We start from the raw sequence: 20,372 nt of genomic DNA, 5'->3' as shown, positions 1-20,372 counted from the left end.
ATCAAGTGTAATCACTGCGCAACATTTGCCCTCGTCAGGTGCGGTCTTAGCTGTGTTAGCTACTAGGACAACTGCATCCACTGTAGACCTCCACTTTCGAAAACAGAACTGATTTTCGGAGAGATCATCATCCTTTTCGGCAATTGCATGTAATCTGTTATAGATCACTCGTTCGAATAGTTTGCCAGTATTATTTAGAAGGCATATCGGCCTGTAGGATGAAGCTTTCCCCAAAGGTGTGTTTGACTTGAGGACTAGTATTAATTTCTGCTTCTTCCATTGTGTAGGAAATGCCCCTTCTTTAAGGCATGTGGTAAGCGCCTCGGCAAACCTATTTGGAGCTATTTTGACTTGAGAGCTTTATTGGGGATGCTATACAAGTCCGGATAGCTGAGTGGTTAGAGCACAAGGCTGTCGTGCGGAAGGTCACGGTTCAAATCTCACTGGTGACAGTGGAATTTGTATCGTGATTTGACGTCGGATACCAGTGGACTCAGCTGTGAATGAGTACCTGAGTCAAATCAGGGTAATAATCTCGGGCGAGCGCAATGCTGACCACATTGCCTCCTACAGTCTACTGTAGTGTACCGTTACGGTCTTGAATGAAGTGCTCTAACACACTTCAAGGCCTAGATCCAATATGGATTGTTGCGCCAACGATTATTATTATTATACAAGCCAGGTGCTTCATTTCCGACAATTTCATCCGCAGTTTCAAGGACCTCCTTTTCTGTTCGTTACACTTTTCTCCAAGCCGATCCAAACGAAATTTGGTGGATAGATGGGAACTATGAAATCCCACGCATACAGCGGGTGACATAAATTTAGGTGGAGTTTAAAGGGGGGCTCCTCATACATGGATCCCCCCTTTCCATGTATAGAAAAATTTCACCGAATATAGTGGTGTAGGGTATCAAAAAAAGTACTTTCCGAAAGTAACATTAGGTTTGGCGTGAATTGCAAAGTGCGCTAGTATGCAGTCAAAATGTACGCGCTTAAAGTGAAACAGGACTCATTTTCGGAAACTACCCAGCCCAAAAATCCGAAAAAATGGATGAAATCTAGAACTCAAAATATATCCCATTCCGATATCTGCTCAAATAAACTTACTAATAGTACATTACCAACTTTTAGAAATTTACTGAAAAACTCCCCTTAAGTTCATCCTAGACTCCCAGGCATAGAGGACTGTCTCGCAGCATAGAGGACTGTCTCGTAAATACACATACCACATCTTATGGAAATCCGAATATTAGAGTCAAAGCTATAGCTGTTCAAACTTATTAATTTCGTGCGAATTAACAGCATCCTAAGCCATACAAATAAGATGCTGACGTCATAATTAACAACAATAATTGACATTCAAATGAAATATCAAAATTCCATGCATGAAGGATCTACTTTTCCCTAGCCCGTTTTAAGGACCAGTCTGTCTGTCTGTCTGTTACATTCGATTTATTCGGAAACGGCTTGACCGATTGTCAGTAAAGTGCCTTTACATAGAACAAGTGGCGTCATTTTGTGTTAAGTTTAAGGGGGGCTCTCCATACATGTAGATGGAGGGTAGCCATGTGGGGTATCAAATGAAAGGTCTCAATTAGTACTTTTTGAAACTATATTTGATATTGGTTGAAACATAGGGGAGTAAGGGCTCAAAATACGACTCACACGTGCAATTGGTTGTAATATGTGTGTATGGCTTGTATGGAAAAATATGAAGGAGTATGTTGGATGGAAAAAATGTGCGTTGAACTTTCTTACATAAAATGAACACAAGACCTTTATACCCGAAGCGCGAGCTTCCGGTATTCCGACTTGTTCTTATTTCCGATTTCCCATAGGACTGTGCCTCAGTTTCATTATCAGAATACCAAAGGCTGTGCAAGTCATAAGTTCATAACAACGTGACAACCATAACAACGAAAACAAACATCGTTGACGACTGGGATACGAGTCCAGGGCAACGCCCTCGGGAGACTGATTCTCCACGCCTTCAACCATCGCCCTAACATATTAATTTAGTAATACAAGATACCACAACTCTAACATGATTTCGTCTGTTATTCTGTTGGTTTAGGACTTCCTACTTATTTTTTCATCAAATTCAAAACATAAATGTATTAGAGTAATTAGTCACTGAATATCACGCAGCCTAACTTTGCCACCACATGCAATACAAACATGGCTCAAAGATGGAAGATCGAAAAATAAAAATATCTTCCATACAATACCAAACCATTTATTTCCAGATTTCGGACATGTTGCGGAATTTTTTCTAGTAAAAACATAAATAGATAATAGATAATAAATATAAGTTAGCTTTAATGACGCCAGCGATGGAAACTCGTCAATTTCTGATAAACTTACTGATATGATGTGCCAACTATATTATCCAAAAAGAGTATATTTTTAGCAGCAACGAAATTAAACCACTTGAGCTTCTAGATCAGCGATCGGTAGAAAATTAGGAACATTGAAGGTGGAACAATAGTTTTGTTTGTTACGATTAAATAAAAAAACAAAAACACGCATACTGTTGTTATCTAAAATCGAATTCAATTATGAATGCGACAACTGACAAGCCTCTGACGAGGGTGGAAAAAGTATAAAAGAGAAAATAGTTCAGTCAGTCTTCATCAGTTCCTTGTATCTACCGAAGAACCGAACTATTCAAAATGAAAGCCATCGCAGTTATTGCCCTCCTCGTCCTCGTTTCCTGTGCTCAAGCCAGGGTTTACAGCCGTTGCGAAATGGCTCGTATCCTCTACCACGACTATGGAGTAACCAACTTGACCACTCTCGCCAACTGGATCTGTTTGATCCAACACGAATCATCCTTCAACGATCAAGCTGTCGGAGCCCTCAACTACAACGGAACCCAAGATTTCGGTCTCTTCCAAATCAACAATCAATGGTGGTGTCAAGGAAATGTTTCTTCCTACAATAGCTGCGGAATCTCCTGTACCGCTCTTCTCGGAAACTTGTCCGCTTCCTGGAAGTGTGCCCAACTTGTCTACAAACAACAAGGATTCAAGGCCTGGTACGGATGGCTCAACTACTGCAACGGAACTGCCCCAAGTGTTGCTGACTGTATCTAAATACCTATTTTGAAATTTCAATAAAAAGGTTTTTTCAAAAATTTGTTAAAGTTTTGTAAATCTAGATAATCCACTTCCTTGAAGGCTAATGATTTCTGACCGTCCTATGATGGTGAATTTTACTAACTGGAAAATGACTAATCACGAGGCCGCCATAGTTAGGGGGTACTGGAATTCTCTTCTCCTTCTTCAGTTTTTGTTCTTCACTTTTCTTGGTGCAGGCGGTGTCGAGATGCTCTCAGATCACCGTCTACCGTATCAAGTCATCGCTGTGTCGATCGGCCTATGAGTCATTCTCCACTGACTTCAATGTTCAGGTCGATTTTAGCTAGTAAGTTCTCGTCGGCGCGAATTACATGACCATATCATCAAAGATTGCTCTATCGAAATTTTACCGCAATGATTACAACCCCATGACGATCGCGAAGGTGCTAATTTTCGAGGTGATCAGTGCGCGCTACTCTACAGTTCCACTACACCTATACAGGCACGGAGCGGTTTCGATCTACCTGTCATGCATTGAGCGCTACTCTTTGGATCTCTTTAGTCCAATTTATATTTGGTTCGTTATTCAGACCGTTCTGGGTTCTCGTCTGCTAAGGTCAACCGGGCCTTTTCTCGTCAGGTCATTAAAACTATGCCACGTAGGCCCCCACGTAGACCCATTGTCTCTCTACTGTAACATCCGCAGTCAGATTATCAGCAAAGCTAACAGAAGCAGTCTTCTCTAGGATGGGAAGCATAACCACTCCATGATACATGACATTCTACAGCAGGCGACCCAGTGCCGAGTTCTGGGATAATCCGCTGGGACAATTACGTCTTTAGAACCTTCATCCGTTCCTTACCGGAGAAATAATTCTCGACCGCGGTTGGCAAATCTCTAAGAACACTAGTGTCAGCCTTTAATTTGGCGAAGTTGGCGGAGTAGATTTTGTTCTCGATATCTAGTACAAATACAGCACAACAACAACCAGAATCTAGTGTGTCTTTTGTCTGGCTCATCACCGTTTGTTCCCGGTTCGGTACGCCGTCGGACTACCAAATAAACACCTCCCCATCGTCAGAGAGCTAGCCTGGAACCGTTTGTTACATTACTTCGGGTTAGTCCCCGAACTCTCCCGCCTTACGGAGCTTTCAAATCAGGGAATTCCTGTCACCAACGGGAGGGGAGAGGAGGAAGGGAACTGTCAGTTTAAGGAACCCCCTGCCATCCGGCTCCTCCACCGGTCAAGCTCTATCTTCTTAGCAACCAGCCCATTCCTAGAACGTGATGGGCAACAAGGCTCCTGTCAGCACTCCTCAGGATCTCTTCGACAATGTTGTCTGGAGAGAGAACCCCTGTGTTTAAATAGAGTTGCTGAAGAATCCCATCCCACCTTCCACAAGAAAAAAAAAGTGTGGTGGACATCGTCCACAACTCCATTGTAAAACACTCAATCCGGAGATCGCGCCTTTCCAATCTTGTGCAGGTAAGACTGAAAACTTTCATGCCCACTAAAAAATTGAGTATCAGTCTCGATTCAGCCAGGCATCTAAGTTGCCGATGAGCCGCGCAGTTCCTCTGCCCCTAGTTTCATTTTGCCACGAGAGTAACCACCTCTCTTGGCTCATTTCCCTTGCGTTTGTATATGACTTGACGCTCCTTAACATCACGGCCGGTTCAGAGACAATGCGGTACGCAGACGCCATTCGCAAAGCTCCCGTCTCTGTACTTGCGCGAGACGTTTACGATATACCTCCTTGCTATGAGCGCCAGCCCATACTTCTGCGTCATAGAGCAGGACAGACTGCTTTGAACTCATCAGGAGACGTCGCTTGCTAGACATAGGACCCCAATGTTTGCTATCAGCCTGCTTAGCGCCAAAACTCTAGGTGCAGCCTTGTTCGGTGCTGGTTTGATTTGCTCAAAAAAGCTTATCTTTGAGTCAAGAGTCAGCCCGAGGTACTTTACCATTGGTTTTAACTCGATTATCGACTAGCCGAACGATATGGGACGCAGGGTTGGAATTATCTTTTTAGTCCAGATGACTACTTCGGTTTTTTCCAACGGTTCCAAGGTTGAAACCATGATTACCACTTACCCGTCGCATCAATTTGCCGAGTCTGCTTTGCGCCTGTTCGACAGTGCATCCAGCAATAAGCGCTGCGACATCATCTGTTAGCTGACCAGGCGCGACTCTTCTGACATGTCGAGTTTAAGTAGACTATTATAGGCCCAGTGGATGGATCCCTGTGCTACCCCCCGACGTGACCTCCATCCTCCTTTGACTCTCTAGTATTTCATAGAGCAGGGAGCGGTTCCACAGATAGTCAATATCCGTAAGAGATAGTTCGGTACGTTGAAAATATTGTCTAGTGTGCCTAAAATGTCTTTCCATCTTACGGAATTAAAGGCGTTTCGGACATTAAGCGTTGCGAGGAATACCACCTGTCAAGTTCGGCGGCTATGTGCCTCCGCTTATCGAACGGCGTCTACGACTTGCATGACAGCATCAACTGTGGATCTCCCTGCTCTAAAACCAAACTGCCGGGGAGATAAATCTCCAGCTGCGCGTATCGTTTTAGCGAGTCCACTTCTGATGAGCTTTTCGAGCGCTTTCCCAGCAGTGTCAAGCATACATAGTGGCCGAAGACGGCAATTCGGGGTCACCTTTCCCTTAATGGATCAGCGCAAGCCTCGCCACCTTCCAACGAGCAGGGAAAGTGCTCTCTTTCAAACAAGCGTTGAATGCGCGAGCAGTAAGTCTGGCCGGTATTGGAATACCAGTTTGTATACATCTACAGGAATACCATCTGGTCCTGGCGCCTTTTTGTTTTTCATAGAGAGCGCTGCCTGTTCCAACGCTTTTATAGAGAAAAGTGGACAGTCCTCCGCGCTCTCCATCTGCTCGGCCTTAAATAAACAGGGTTTCCGCAGAGCCTCGATTTTTCTAGTTACCAGTTTGTTTGTGTATTTATCCCAGCGGTAATGGCGAAGTATAAAAGGACAAAAGTACGTAGACGGGTCATGTCGAGGGTTTATTATTATTCTGTTTATTGATATTACTCGAAATCTTCAGAAATGGACCAGGATTGTGGTTTGATTTGCTTTGTTTCTGAGAGACTGGCTCTTAAGAGCAGTAACTATTTCAATAGTAGTATATTCTGAATCAACTGAACTGAATATTGTAAGAAACGTTCAAATGTTTTTTAAGGGTATTACCAGAAAAAGAAACGCTGTTCGAGAAGATAAAATCTGAGTAGTTTCCCAAGATAATCTGAAATATTAATTAAAACTTTAAATGTTGGTGTTATCTAAGATAAACCAAAGTGTCGAACACAATGGGTGACGAAGTTATTTTGAGTGAAATGCAAGTATAAAAGGACGGACAATTCATCGAATTCTCATCAGTTCCTTGTATCCACTGAAGAACCGAACTATTCAAAATGAAAGCCATCGCAGTTATTGCTCTCCTCGTCCTCGTTTCCTGTGCTCAAGCCAGGGTTTACAGCCGTTGTGAAATGGCTCGTATCCTCTACCACGACTACGGTGTAACCAACTTGACCACTCTCGCCAACTGGATTTGTTTGATCCAACACGAATCATCCTTCAACGATCAAGCCGTCGGAGCTCTCAACTACAACGGAACCCAAGATTTCGGTCTCTTCCAAATCAACAACCAATGGTGGTGTCAAGGAAATGTTTCATCCTACAATAGCTGTGGAATCTCCTGTACCGCTCTTCTCGGAAACTTGTCCGCTTCCTGGAAGTGTGCCCAACTTGTCTACAAACAACAAGGATTCAAGGCCTGGTACGGATGGCTCAACTACTGCAACGGAACTGCCCCAAGTGTTGCTGACTGTATCTAAATTTCTATTTTGAAATTTCAATAAAATGCTATTCTGAAAAACTGTCGTCTTTCCTAAATAACAGATACCTGAAATTGAGATAATCAATTTGCTTTAAGGTTGATTATTTCTCGTCTTCGTCCAGAGGCATTTTGTCAGGTTTGTAATAACCGCGATAGATGAAGGTGATCAAACCTAAAACCTAAAATGCTAAGAAAGTTGACCATCAGATCACGTATTCATAGGCTCTTACTTGGAGATTAGGGGTAATTTTCATCTTCACCAACTGCGCAACAACCGGTGTGCAGTCTGGACTTTATCAAGGAACTCCTTAAAGCTGCTTGGTGATTCGACCTAAACTATCGCTCCATCTGAGCTAGGGTCTGCCACGTCTTCTTTTTCTCTACCATTGATATTGTGTTTATAAACTTTCCAGGCTGAATCATTCTCCAGATTTTATCTACCAGCAGACGGTTTGCTACGGAATCGTCCTTGCCCTTGTAGGGGCAAAAATTCTCTATTCTGAAATTTGAATAAAATTATTTTTTGAGAAACTTTCAACTTTCATAAATAATACATGCCTAATAATTTAAAGGTAAATTTTACTAGTGGATGATTTAAGTGCATATTACTTCTGGGATTGAACTGTCTAACAAGCCCAGAAAGCTAAGAGAGTTAATTCAGCAGATTTACGGACACTTAAGTGCACCTTCAGCCCAGCGTAATCACAAACCCAAGCTAGAAGATTGGGAGCGGTTTAACGTCAATCAAATACTTCTCTGACTCCAAAGTCAAAGTTAGAGTGGACTGTAATTCTATTCTCCTTCTTCAGTCTTTGTCGTATTCGGTAACGGGGTCGGCTTGCCTAGATCGCATTCCTGAATCGATCTCGATGTTGGCGTCAATTTTAGCTAGTAAGTTCTCATATAGCTTGGATTTGCCGCTCCCTCCTTCAAGGTGGGTAGGTAGGTATCAGTGGCCGCTCCTAGAAGCTAAATTAGAGCTGTGGTGCGCCGTTTTGATGTCACAAACTCCTTAGACCGTCACTGCTGCTATGAGAGCAAGGAGGAACAATCCATCCATCTGATATCTTCAGAGCCAGCCCATAGCATTCAGGAAGAAAAGCAGCTCTCCACCTCATAACTAGAAATCTTTCTGAGGTCCCCAAGGGATGGTTTACGCAGTGCTCGTAGCCTGACACTAGAGCTGGGCAAACGCAAAAGAAGTGCCTGAGGGTTGCCGAGGCTGGCGGCATGGTCCCCATTGCTCCGTGCAGACCGGCGCCGTTGCTAAGTACAAGACCTTAATGGTCGCTTGGGTGTTCGTTAAAATGGCTACATGACATTTTGGGCTCGGATCATGCTTCAGCCATCGATTGATTTCCAGTATCGCCAGTACTTTCGCTTGGAATACACTGGCGAAACCCGGGAGACGATACACTGTGTGTATTTGAAAAAGCCCCCCTACCGACTCCTCAGATCATCTTTGATCCATCGGTAAAGGATACTGTGTCATAACATTGCAATACGCGGTCGGTCTTCTACTCTGCTCTAGTTGGAAAGTCCACAGCAAAGTTACTCGTGAAGTTCAGCTTGCGCGTGGCATAGTCCGTGTGGAATGCTCAGATTTTGAGGTACTTCTTTTAGAATGTTACTATGGCCGTAGGGCTTCGCTGTCCAGCATCCATACCCCGTAGTCTGAAAGGGCTACACGCTACAACGTATTTAATGTGGAGGTCTAGGGGAAAAGATGCAGGAGTACATTGACAGCATCTGCTGGGCAGGACTACAGAGTCCCGGTAGCATCTGCACATGCATCATACAATAGAGCCATACTTTTGGTTTGGACGCACTACAGCGATGTACATCCAGATAACCGTCCTCGGCCGGAGACTCCATTTCTTTTTAAAAGTTCTCTTGTAGACATAGAATGCTAGAAAGGCCTTTTACCCTCAGTTCAATGTCCAATCTACAATGTAGCTTTGGATCCAGGACTACACCTAGATACTTTACATCAGTCGCGCGGGGTGAAATTCGAGTAGCTTTAGCTTGGTGGTGAATAGCATTAGTTCCGTTTGGGATTTGTTTATGCTGAATTCGCATCTTATGGTCCTCAGGTACACCCTTCCCAACGCCTCTTCCATAATGTCGCTCAAATTGGACGAAACTAATATCACCAAGTCGTCAGCATACGCCACCGCTTTCACCTTGTCCAATATTCGGAAAATTTCGTTATACTGTTTGTATTGTAGTGACAAGTGTCAATTACCTTGTGGAAAGCGGTTTCTGTGGATTTGTCTTTGAGATAGGCATGCTGAGACTTAGGGAAGGGCGTTCTCTCCATAATCGCCCTTAAGTGGATGTCCATGATACGCTCTATGGTCTGCAACACGAAAGAGACGAGGCGGATTGGTCGAAAGTCCTTCGTGGAATAATGGTCGCGCCTGCCCGCTTTCGGTATGAAAACCACCCGCGTGAGTCTTCTCCCCTCTGGTACGTATCCCAAAGAGATACAGCTCCGCGAAATCTGAACAAGCCACGGCACAACCCTTTCCTGCTATTTCTGCAGCATGACTGACATTATGCCATCTGGACCCGGAGACTTATGTATACGGAGAAGTTGTCTATAGCCCAGCCGATCTTATCTGAGTAATTACCGATTTGATAGTCTCGTACGGCTGGGGTGGCTGCAAACTCTCCAAGCAAGACTCTGACCTAGAGTCCCCTTCGTTAGCCGGAAAGTGTGTCTGAACCAGCAGTTCAAGCTTTCACCAGAAGATTCCGTCCAGGAGCCTTCCGACTTTTTAAAAAAGGATGGGATGCTATGTTCCTTGACAGAATCTTACTGAACCTTGCGGATTTGCTGGTGCTTTCGATGTTCTGACAATAGTCCAACCAAGACCTCAAGCCTCAAAGCAGTCTTTTTGACCGGCTTGTACTTCTTTAGACAGTCCTTGTACGACTGTCAATATTTATGCCTATAGCAGATGTTGAAGATTTCCCTGGTCAGCTTCCTGAGGCTGGAATGGTCTTCATTCTACCATGGTGATAGTGTCTTCTTGCTGTATTTAGCAGGGCCCCAGAGCGCCGACTTTTAAATCAAGTTCCTCTGTCATGCCCATCTTTCCAGTTTCCAGCGGAAAGTTAGTTGTTAATTACTTGGTCAAACTTTCTCCAATCTATTCTCCTGGACTCTCTGAAGGATTTGGAGACCTGTGTGGCGAGATCTGGACTGAAAAGTTTCCAGCTGTGATCTGAGAAGGATCTCTGGTATGACACTCTCTAGTTTTCAACATTAAGAATCACACTGTCGGTTAGTAGGGTGATATCAAGGACCTCCTCCCAATCGTCACAGCCGAGGAAATGTACACGTCCTCTGCACCCGCTTGTTCCAGTTTGATCACGATTAGGTCGCTGGAACTCAGGCCCAGACGCAGAAAAGCGTGCGTACTCTTCCCCGCGAGGATACGTGCTCTAGGACTGTCCTGATAAACGTCTCCTGTACTATGGAATAAATTAAAATATTTACTTTGACGCCCTTTGATGGTTCGAACACCTTCGACACAAGGCTTCTGTGTTAGTACGATGTTGATGTCTTCCTCTGAGAGGAAGACAAGCATATTAGCCGAGGCGCACTTCGAGTGCTGCAGATTTATCCGCGTTTCCCTCAGCATAATCTGCTTGCGTCCAGGGTTCATCAGTCCCCGTCGGCCCGACGATCCTCATTTCTTCTAACACCTTGTTGGCCGCGTCGATTGGATCCAGGTGGTCGTCCTGTTTTGCTGAGAGGAACATTTTCACATCTGCGTTCCTGACTCTGAGCTGCACTTTGTAGTCTACCCTTTCTAGTGCCTCCAGACACTCTCTGTTTATACGGAGCAGAAAAGGTTGTCTGTTTGTCTGGAGTTCCTTCTCCTTTCTAATTACCCAGTCGTGTATGGTAATCTTGGGATTTTGAAAACGCGGGGATCGAATAAGCTTATCCTCCTTATCCATATGGATCTTTGGCAACCAGATGCAAGCGACTGGTCTCCTGGGAATCTCCTCGTAGAGGATGCTTATTGACCATTTCCGACACCCTGACCTTAACATCAGCCAGCGCCACACATGAGTGGCTCCTGGCCACGTCGCTGAAGGCTTTTGGCAGTTCGTCTGCTGGCTGTTCTTGCTTACTTTTCTCCAGAGGTTGCTCACTCTGCTCCTTTTGTGTTTTTGTTTGGTCTCGTCTTGAATGCGCCTTCTGCTCGTCTGCCAGATTCTTCCTGTTATATTCCTCAACAATCGCCTGGTATTTAGCGAGGTCTTTTTCATTCCGCTCGTCGATAGTACCAGCCTCCTTATTCTTATCAATCTTGCTGGGAATATGCATGGCCTGGCATGGGTATTGGCATGTCATGGCATGGCATGGGTATTGGCTCTTGATCAGGACTCCGGTGAACCTTCGCTTCTTAACCGGTTTCTGGCGACCGACGTTCTTGTCGGTCTTTACTTTTGAGGGATCCCCCGACGTCGAGGGTTTCCGGTTTCCACCCTGGAAACCACTAGTCCGTCTGCTGCATCGCTTCGGGCGGTCCCTGAGGTTGGTTTCAGCACAGCGGTGCTACGGCTGACACCGAGTGTGCTGCTCTCGAGAGCTATTGTTTTCTGGCTGAAAGCCAGCATCTCGTCCCCCGATGATGCGCCTGGTATCACCACCTCTTCTTCTATCGTCGGTTTGTTTTATAATTGAGTCCATGTCGTGGTCCCACGAGTAGTCCGGGAAGAATGTCCGCCCTGCCTAGCCCGGCCACCAGGGTAAGGGTCTTGCTTGAAACTTAAGGTGCACAAGGTGCTCTCCGCCAAACTAAACTAAGTTTATGTTAGCACCAATCTCATCACCATATTATCGAAAACGCTTCTCACAAAAATTTTCCACAATGGTGCAACTTCGAACCGATCGTGGATTTTCTGTTTCGGTGCCGCGAAACAACGTTCATTGTTTGTTGTGGTCAGTTAGCACTAGTAAATATAACGGCAAACAGTGTGAACACTACTGCGGTACAGTTTGAATTTTAGATGCTTATCGATGCTTCAATCATAAAGGATGAAGAATATGGGCGCCACTTTATCCAAGTTGCTTTTACATGTATATTGCAGTTCACCTTTATATGAGGGAACCATTCAGAGATACCTAGATTGTTCAGTTTTCGCCAGATCAGTGTCGTCGATAGTGACTGTGACAGTTTAATTGGACCGGGTCGCCAGAAACCCATTTAATTAAGATCCAGGCAGTGAACGTAGTACACGAGGTGGTCGTTGGGGGCCAACTGAAAATAATCGGCCTAGAACACACTTTCCAGAAATGTTATTGGAGCATGTACTCTTAGAGGGCCATCACAGTTCTTATGCTACTAGATAATCTATGGTGAGGCTTCATCGTAACAACTACTGCATATATTATATGGGAAAACAATAATGAAAAAATAAGAAAAATGTTAATTGACAAGACGAATCGCGCCATGCATATTATTGGTGTTGCTATCCCCCATAATAGCAATATTGAACGGAAATACTTGGAGAAGAAGGTGAACTATAAGCCCCTGGTTCGGGAAATGAAAGAAATTTGATGTCTCGAGAAAGTGGGTGTGGTTCCCATAATATCGTTAGCTACAGGTTTGAACCAGACTGAGAGTCCCACAACATCAAGGGAAACCCTGAGATATATTCTAAACATCAAGGGAAACTCTGAGATATATTCTAAATATCTCAGGGTTTCCCTTGATGTCGTGGGACTCTCAGTCTCAAACCATGCAGAAATACACAATGGTGTCGATGTTCCGTGGAGTTCACGTCTGATCCTATCACTAACATACCACCGGTCACCACCAGCGCCCCTTTATCTTTTATGGAGCTATGATCATTTGAGCCTCAGGGCTTGGCACTTAGTGCTAATATTATGTAAAATGCGGCATCTGGTGAGATTCTGACAACTCGGAAAAATAAAAATACAAAAATAAAATAAACTCCGCCGAAGCCGGTCCCAAGCCCGGTTGTGAAAGGAGGAGGGATGGATAGCTTCAGTTTGAATGGCTGTACGCCACCGCAGCTTCTCAGGGGGTAGGTGAGGAAAGTGCAGGAACTTTGCAGTCTTGCAGATTACTCACTAAGGAAGCTATCTACACACCTGGCAGCTAGGGATAAAATGCACCACCAAAAATGAGAAGAAGGAGAAATTTAAGGTCCGGTACGGATAACCGGCGGGAGTCGTCTGACTTGGTGACTGGGTCGGGCTCTCGTAATGGACAGCACGGCGTCGAAACCGCTAGTCGTGGGGCGGTTCGACGTCTAGGCGCCACGACGACCAGGAGCACAGCTCCGCCTGCTGCAGCTGCTTCGCCACAACCTGTGGCGACCACTTCAGCAGGTTCGCGTAGGAAGCGGATGAAATGGACTGAAGAAATGAACCTCTTCATCATCCGCTCCTACTACGAAATAACGGCGGGGGCGGGTACAACATCTTACCGCCCCTTGTTGCACCAGAGATTCGTCGAGCGTTTCCCGCAATTCGCGCACGTGACTGTGCAGCGAGTCGCAGACCAGTACCGCTTTATTACTCGCAGCGACACAGTCCCGGCCACCATCAGGGAACGTGTTCGACTTGAAGTCATCGGGGAAACTGGTGACCGAGAGTCGATGGGGGCAGAGGCGGCGGCATCAACAACACCACGCCGCACTGCAGGCAACAGGTTCAGTACTCGTCGAAGCACTCTTCTCCACCGTCCAGCTGAGGTTTCCGCTGAGGTTCGGGACGAATTCCAAAGAGCGTGTATAGAATTCTCGGATATGGATCCTTTGCATAGACCAGGCATTCCCAGGCTCTATGCATTACCAGCAACTCCGGGAATTCTATCTCAAATCAATGATGAGATTGCATCTCGACTGTGTGCTGATATGTCGCTGCTGCAACTACAATCACTTGTGTATTGTGGTGCAGTTGCGGCTATCAGATTGCACGGTCAGAAGATTCGCTTTCGTGTTATTGGTTTGAGTGACAAAAGAGATCCACCATGGAAAATTCGTCTGGAACGTCGGCGGGACTCACTAAGGCAGGACATTGCTAGACTGATTCAGATCAGCACTGGCAATGCCAGCCGACGGGTGAGAAACAAAGTGCAGAGGGTTTACCGGAACTATGCCATCCCCTGTGAGACACCCGTTGTTGAAATTCTAGACACACTAAAACAGAAACTTTCTGTCATATGCAGTCGGTTACGGCGGTATGGCGAAAGTTATTCCAGACGTGTCCAGAATGCAACATACGCGAGGAACCAGCGGAGCTTTTTCAGATCTCTCAACGAATCCCAACAGAGCGCCCAGACAATACAGTTCTCGGTGACGGAAGCGAAAGAGTATTGGGGTGGACTTTGGGGGTTACCTGCCCAGCATGCTGAGCATGCTGAGTGGATCACCGCCAAAGGCACCCGCCATGTCAATTCACCTGGCATGAATTTCACGGATGTTACCGAAGAGGAAGTTCGACGAGCCATAAACAGCTCGAAGAACTGGAGGGGCCCAGGTCTGGATCGGGTGCAGAATTTCTGGTATAAGAAATTTACCAGCGTACACAGTCGGTTGGCACGCAGTATAAATGAGGTCATGAGTCGGCCGGAGGAATTTCCACCTTTCCTCACTGCGGGGATTACCTACCTTATCCCTAAGAAGGACACGGTGCAGGACCCTGCAGACACAAGACCGATCACTTGCTTACCAACCCTCTACAAATTCATCACGTCCATTATTAGTGGAAGGATCAATGCGCACCTCGAGACCAACAACATTCTGTCCGAGGAGCAGAAGGGCTGCCGAGTTAGGTCAAGGGGTTGCAAAGAGCAACTCATTATCGACTCGGTAGTTGTAGGACAAGCAATTAGAGGCCAAAGAAACCTCTTCAGTTGCTATATCGATTATGCCAAGGCTTTTGATAGCGTTCCGCATACCTGGCTAATCGACATCCTACATCTGTATCGCATTGATCCGAAACTAATAAAGTTTTTGGCGACAGTCATGGAAGGGTGGCATACCACCTTATCAGTCCGTACATCTGAGGGTGCTAATACCTCAGAGCCCATCCGTATACGGAGGGGCATCTTCCAGGGGGATTCATTGAGTCCTCTTTGGTTTTGTATGGCACTGAACCCCCTTTCATGGCTACTGAATGATGCTAGAGGGCATGGTTTTGCAATAAAATATGGCCTACGTGCTAAGTGCGAACTGACACACTTGATGTACCTAGATGACATCAAGCTGTATGCTGGTACTGACAACCATCTCAGAAGTCTGTTACGAATAATAGACATGTTCAGCCGTGATATTCGGATGGAGTTTGGATTAGACAAATGTCGAATCCAAGCCATCCGCAAAGGTCATCACGAGCCGCATGCCGGACATAGCATTGGTGACCTCCACATCGAAGCTATGACCGAGACAGAATTCTACAAGTACCTAGGAATTCTGCAAGGAACCCATGCTCGAGTTGGTGATCTGAAGGAAGCTCTGCTGTCCGAATTCCTGCGACGTGTAAAGCTGGTGCTGAAATCGCATCTCTCGGGGAAGAATAAAATAAGCGCGTTGAATGTATTCGCTATCCCTTCACTGGCTTATGCATTCGGAATATTGTCGTGGACTAAGACCGACCTGGAAAACGTCCAGCGGCGGATACGGACAACTATGTCCAAATTCCGAATGCATCACCCAAAGTCTGCCGTGGAGCGGATGAACCTGCCTCGTGACATAGGAGGTTGGGGCGTGGTTGACGTGGCGGCACAACATCATCGCCAAGTCGACTCGCTGCGCGCTTATTTTTACAGCAAGGAGCAGGCGAGTCCCTTGCATGTGGCTGTCTGTAAGGCAGACTGTGGACTGACTCCACTTAACTTGAAGGATCGATCTTTCAATCCTCTGAGTGGGGTGAAGTCGGACCAAGAGCGGATCGAGGAATGGAAGTCGAAGGCAATGCACGGTAAACACGTGAATTGGCTGTACTGTTATGGCACCGGTGCAGTACATCACCAGGCATAATGCTGTATGTAAGGTTATCCATCAAAACCTTGCATACAAGCATGGGCTGATCACGGGGACATGTCCGGTTTACCGATACGAGCCGCAAGCAGTACTTGATAGTTCTGCTTACAGCATGTATTGGGACCGGCAAGTTCTGACTGATCGCCATACCGCACACAACAAGCCTGACGTACTGTTAGTTGACAAGACAGGTCGCTCCGCGTATATTATTGATGTTGCTATCCCCCATAATAGCAACATTGAACGGAAATACGTGGAGAAGAAGGTGAACTATGAGCGATTGGCTCGGGAAATCAAAGAAATTTGGCATCTCGAGCGGGTGGTTGTAGTTCCCATAATATTGTCAGCTACAGGTATTGTACCTAAATCCCTCACGGCTTCCCTTGATGTCCTGGGACTTTCGCACAGTCTGGTTCAAACCATGCAGAAGTACACCATTCTGCATACGTGCTCGATGTTGCGGGGAGTACTCGACGGATTCTCCCACTGACCTACCACCGGCCACCACCACCAGTGCCCCTTTAGTTTTTAAGTAGGTAGGATCGTCCGAGCCTAAATGCTTGGCACTTAGTGCTAGTATTAGGTAAAATCCGGCATCTGCCGAGATTGTGATAACTCGGAAAATAAATAATAAAAATAATAACAAATAAATAAAAATTAAACCAAAAATATAAATAGGATAAAGAAAACTAAATGAAAGTATGGAATAAAGGCCCCTTTTACCCTGACACTCTGAAAGTGCGATTCACGTAGAGGTATCCTATTTTTTTCTTTATTTAAATTGTCCCGCCTGAACTCGAAATAAGAATCATGCACCCTGAGTAGCACAAACAAATCATTTGACACCAAAATGCACCTTCCGGTCTGGGTTTAAATTCAATTTGGTTCTTAACCGTTTGTCTCAAACCTCGCATCGATGCAGTTGTTCTTGTTCATGATGATCAATGCACTATTATTCCTATTTTTATTTTCTTTATCGTGCTTCGCCCAAATGATTCATTGCTCACCATACTCTGAACGTAAATCCTAACAAATTCTCGGGTGACTTCGATGAGGCGTCAATTTTTTAAAAAAATTCCATGTTAATCATCCGCATTTCGATAAATTTTTACTTTTTAAATTCTTGTCTTTTCTTCACCAAAGAAAAATAAGCCACGTTTCTCTTTTATTTCCGAATCGTCTTTGTCCGCCCGCAACTATTCACCTTTTAAATAACTCCTTTGTTTGTCAAAGCCCAGCATGAATTTCGCTTTCCCCAAAAAGACTGCTGCATCCAGCTGATTAGCTGCCAACCTCATCAGTCGGTCTAGATACTGCTAATTCCCACTTTCGCTGACCTCGACCTTGAACTTCAAAATTCAAAGACAGCCTAGCAAAACCAAAAACTACAACAGATTACCCTTTCAGCGGCATGCACCATTCCAGCAAAGGCCAATCTCTTTGCCTGCATCCAATAATATGTAATCTGTGCAATTTATGGGCAAGCGAAAGGGCCAACGAACGATATGCCTGCTCAATTTTTGCTTGCAACATTCAAAAATTAAATTATTAAGAAATAAAATTTAGAATTGTATATACGTGAAGGGATTCTTTTGTGTAGGGGAAAGCGACCAATAGTTAGGTTCTTTTAAAATAAATAAAATTATAATTTGAAATGCTAAATGGTGGAGGTGAGTGAATGTCCGGATGGGAATTGGGAAATTGAAAGGAGTAAATTGGGAAAGCTGGAGGGTGTCAAAAGAGGAAATATTCCATGTTATTAAATGCACTCCCTTGTCAGATTGACCTTGGGAAAGGCGAATGAAATACCGCTCAAGTCGCAAAGCCGCGGACACTACACATTATTAAGTAACAGGGTCTAAGGTTCCGTAATATAATTAAATTATTAACATAAATACAAGGACTCCATTGACAATGCACTCTGCAAAACCTACGTAAAAATTATCACGTCCGCGAGAAATATGATTTCCAATCTCGCCGCTAAAAGGCCTACTCCATGGAACTCAACGGAAGGGAAGAATGTAGAGAAAAAGCGCGTAGTACCTTAAGGCCTTTCTAAGGTATGGAGTGAACGAGTGAGCCCTAGCCCTTACTGTATTATATATAGTAGATTTTAATGGTCTTCTGATTGAATTCCCGCAGCAGTAGAACCTAAAGGTAATGAAAGGTGCAAATGTGTTGCGTTGACGATAATATTTTCATTTTGCTTTATTGACGCTAGTCAGGATTATGGACTTATTTCTTTGGTTTTTTAGTGACTCGTTTCTAACAGGAGTGATAATTTGCTTACTAACATACTTTCGAACCTCTGAAAATTTAACTATTTTAAGAATAAGTGGAATGAATTTAGAAGCTATGCTATTATACAAAAGTAGAGTTGTTCGTGAAGATAAAATCGGAATAGTTTTTTTTGCGATAATCTGCTATTCGCCAATATTAATTAAAACTTTAGATGCCATGCATGTGGTTGTTATCTAAGATAAGCTATAGTGCCGAAAACAATAGATGACGAAGTTATTTTGAGTGAAATGCAAGTATAAAAGGATGGACAGTTCATTGAATTTTCATCAGTTCCTTGATTCAACCGAAGAACCGAACTATTCAAGATGAAAGCCATCGCAGTTATTGCCCTCCTCGTCCTTGTTTCCTGTGCTCAAGCCAGGGTTTACAGCCGTTGTGAAATGGCTCGTATCCTCTACCACGACTATGGAGTAACCAACTTGACCACCCTCGCCAACTGGATTTGTTTGATCCAACACGAATCATCCTTCAACGATCAAGCCGTCGGTGCCCTCAACTACAACGGAACCCAAGATTTCGGTCTCTTCCAAATCAACAACCAATGGTGGTGTCAAGGAAATGTTTCATCCTACAATAGCTGCGGAATTTCCTGTACCGCTCTTCTCGGAAACTTGTCCGCTTCCTGGAAGTGTGCCCAACTTGTCTACAAACAACAAGGATTCAAGGCCTGGTACGGATGGCTCAACTACTGCAACGGAACTGCCCCAAGTGTTGCTGATTGTATCTAAATCTCCATTTCGAAATTTCAATAAAATGGTATTTTGAAAAACGTTCGACTGTATTAATAATATCTGAAAATAGGATCGTCCGTTTTGCTTTAGGAGTTGTCATTTCCTGTTTTTCGCAAAAACCTTTTGTCATTAGTTAATAACTGTGAGGGTTGAAGATGATTAAGGTGAGTTTCTGGACTGTCTGCGGTGAATCACGAGGGCGAAAGTGCCTTACAGCTTTAAAAATTGAGAAAATTTACTCATTATGTCTGCCATCAACGTGTTCACAAACCTAGCCTTATAGATTCGGGGCGATTTTACAGCACTGGAGTACAGCTTAGATTTCAAAGTCAAGACCACAATGGTTTAAGAGGACTACAATTGTCTTCTTCTTTAACTTTTGTCCCGCCCGGAAATGCAACTTTTCCCTATCTTAGACTTGGTCCCAGTGGAGCTAGGAGCCTGTCAAATCACCATCTACCTTACCAAGTCATCGCTGCTTCGGTCGGCTTTTGTTTTTTTTTAACATCGGCTTCGAAGCTTAGGTCAATCTTACCTAGTAGCTTTCTCATCAGACTAAACTAGGTTCACGGTTATACGAATAACATCACATCAGGCGCCTGTCACGAACGTTTTCCACAATGGATTCTACCCCATATCGGTCGCGGATGTCCTAATTTCCAACTGATTCAACAAAATATCTTCGTCTTCATTGCTGCGAAGCACAGTTCATTGTCTTTGGTTGTCAGCTAGCACTATAAAAGGAGCTAGCACGATAAAGGCAGACACGGCGGGCACCACTGCGTTAAATTTTGAATTTAAGGCATTCATTGATGCTCCAATCACAAAAGATGGTGGTTATAGTGCATCATTTCATTCAGGTTGCCTTGATACGTTAAATGCTCGTAAGTCACTTTTAGCTGAAGGGACCGGTCAGAGATACATACATACTACATGAAGATTCGATATCAGCTTTGTTATGAGACGCTAGGAAATTACCATCCCTGTCAGGTAGTATTTAGTCTGCCATCTACTTAATGGCAGACCGGACCAGTTGCAAAGCAGCATACTTTTACGGTTGTGGCCCACGGATCCCTCGCTTTTGGGCAGGCAAAACATATGACGGTTTCGTCCAGGGCATAGGCAGCCCATCAGTCACTACCTCACCTCTGCCCTGGGATGAGAAGTGGTTACAAGTTGGCATTTGCAAACGCTAAACCTGACAAGTAGAGCGAACCCTTTTAATTATCGGCGGCTATTTCTAATTTCGCTGTTTGTTATTGACCGAAACGCCGTATGCCTTGAGAGATGCATCTTATGATAGGAAACAGGTTGGTAACAACGAATGATGTTGTAGAGTGCTCTACGTATGA

General features: G+C 44.7%; 3 protein-coding genes across 3 annotated transcripts; all 3 read left to right on the top strand.

The window, feature by feature from the left end:
- Positions 1-2,750: 2,750 nt before the first annotated feature.
- On the top strand, positions 2,751-3,098 carry LOC119654092 (lysozyme 2-like). The gene has a single exon (XM_038059255.1). It carries the CDS (start codon positions 2,751-2,753, stop codon positions 3,096-3,098), a length of 348 nt encoding a protein of 115 aa, XP_037915183.1.
- A 3,504-nt stretch (positions 3,099-6,602) lies between these two features.
- LOC119654090 (lysozyme 2-like) lies at positions 6,603-6,950 on the top strand. The gene has a single exon (XM_038059254.1). The coding sequence runs from the start codon at positions 6,603-6,605 to the stop codon at positions 6,948-6,950; it is 348 nt and encodes a 115-aa protein (XP_037915182.1).
- An 11,719-nt stretch (positions 6,951-18,669) lies between these two features.
- LOC119654089 (lysozyme 2-like) lies at positions 18,670-19,017 on the top strand. Its single transcript, XM_038059253.1, has one exon. The coding sequence runs from the start codon at positions 18,670-18,672 to the stop codon at positions 19,015-19,017; it is 348 nt and encodes a 115-aa protein (XP_037915181.1).
- Positions 19,018-20,372: the final 1,355 nt, after the last annotated feature.

The sequence above is a fragment of the Hermetia illucens genome, chromosome 4, assembly GCF_905115235.1.
Source record: "Hermetia illucens chromosome 4, iHerIll2.2.curated.20191125, whole genome shotgun sequence".
NCBI lineage: Eukaryota > Metazoa > Arthropoda > Insecta > Diptera > Stratiomyidae > Hermetia > Hermetia illucens.
The sequence above is the reverse complement of the archived record's forward strand: the minus strand, read 5'-3'. Positions and strand labels throughout refer to the sequence as shown.

Excerpts from the sequence above, each read along its gene's own strand:
- LOC119654092 (XM_038059255.1), top strand. The coding sequence starts at position 2,751 with ATGGCTCGTATCCTCTACCACGACTATGGAGTAACCAACTTGACCACT.
- LOC119654090 (XM_038059254.1), top strand. The coding sequence starts at position 6,603 with ATGGCTCGTATCCTCTACCACGACTACGGTGTAACCAACTTGACCACT.
- LOC119654089 (XM_038059253.1), top strand. The coding sequence starts at position 18,670 with ATGGCTCGTATCCTCTACCACGACTATGGAGTAACCAACTTGACCACC.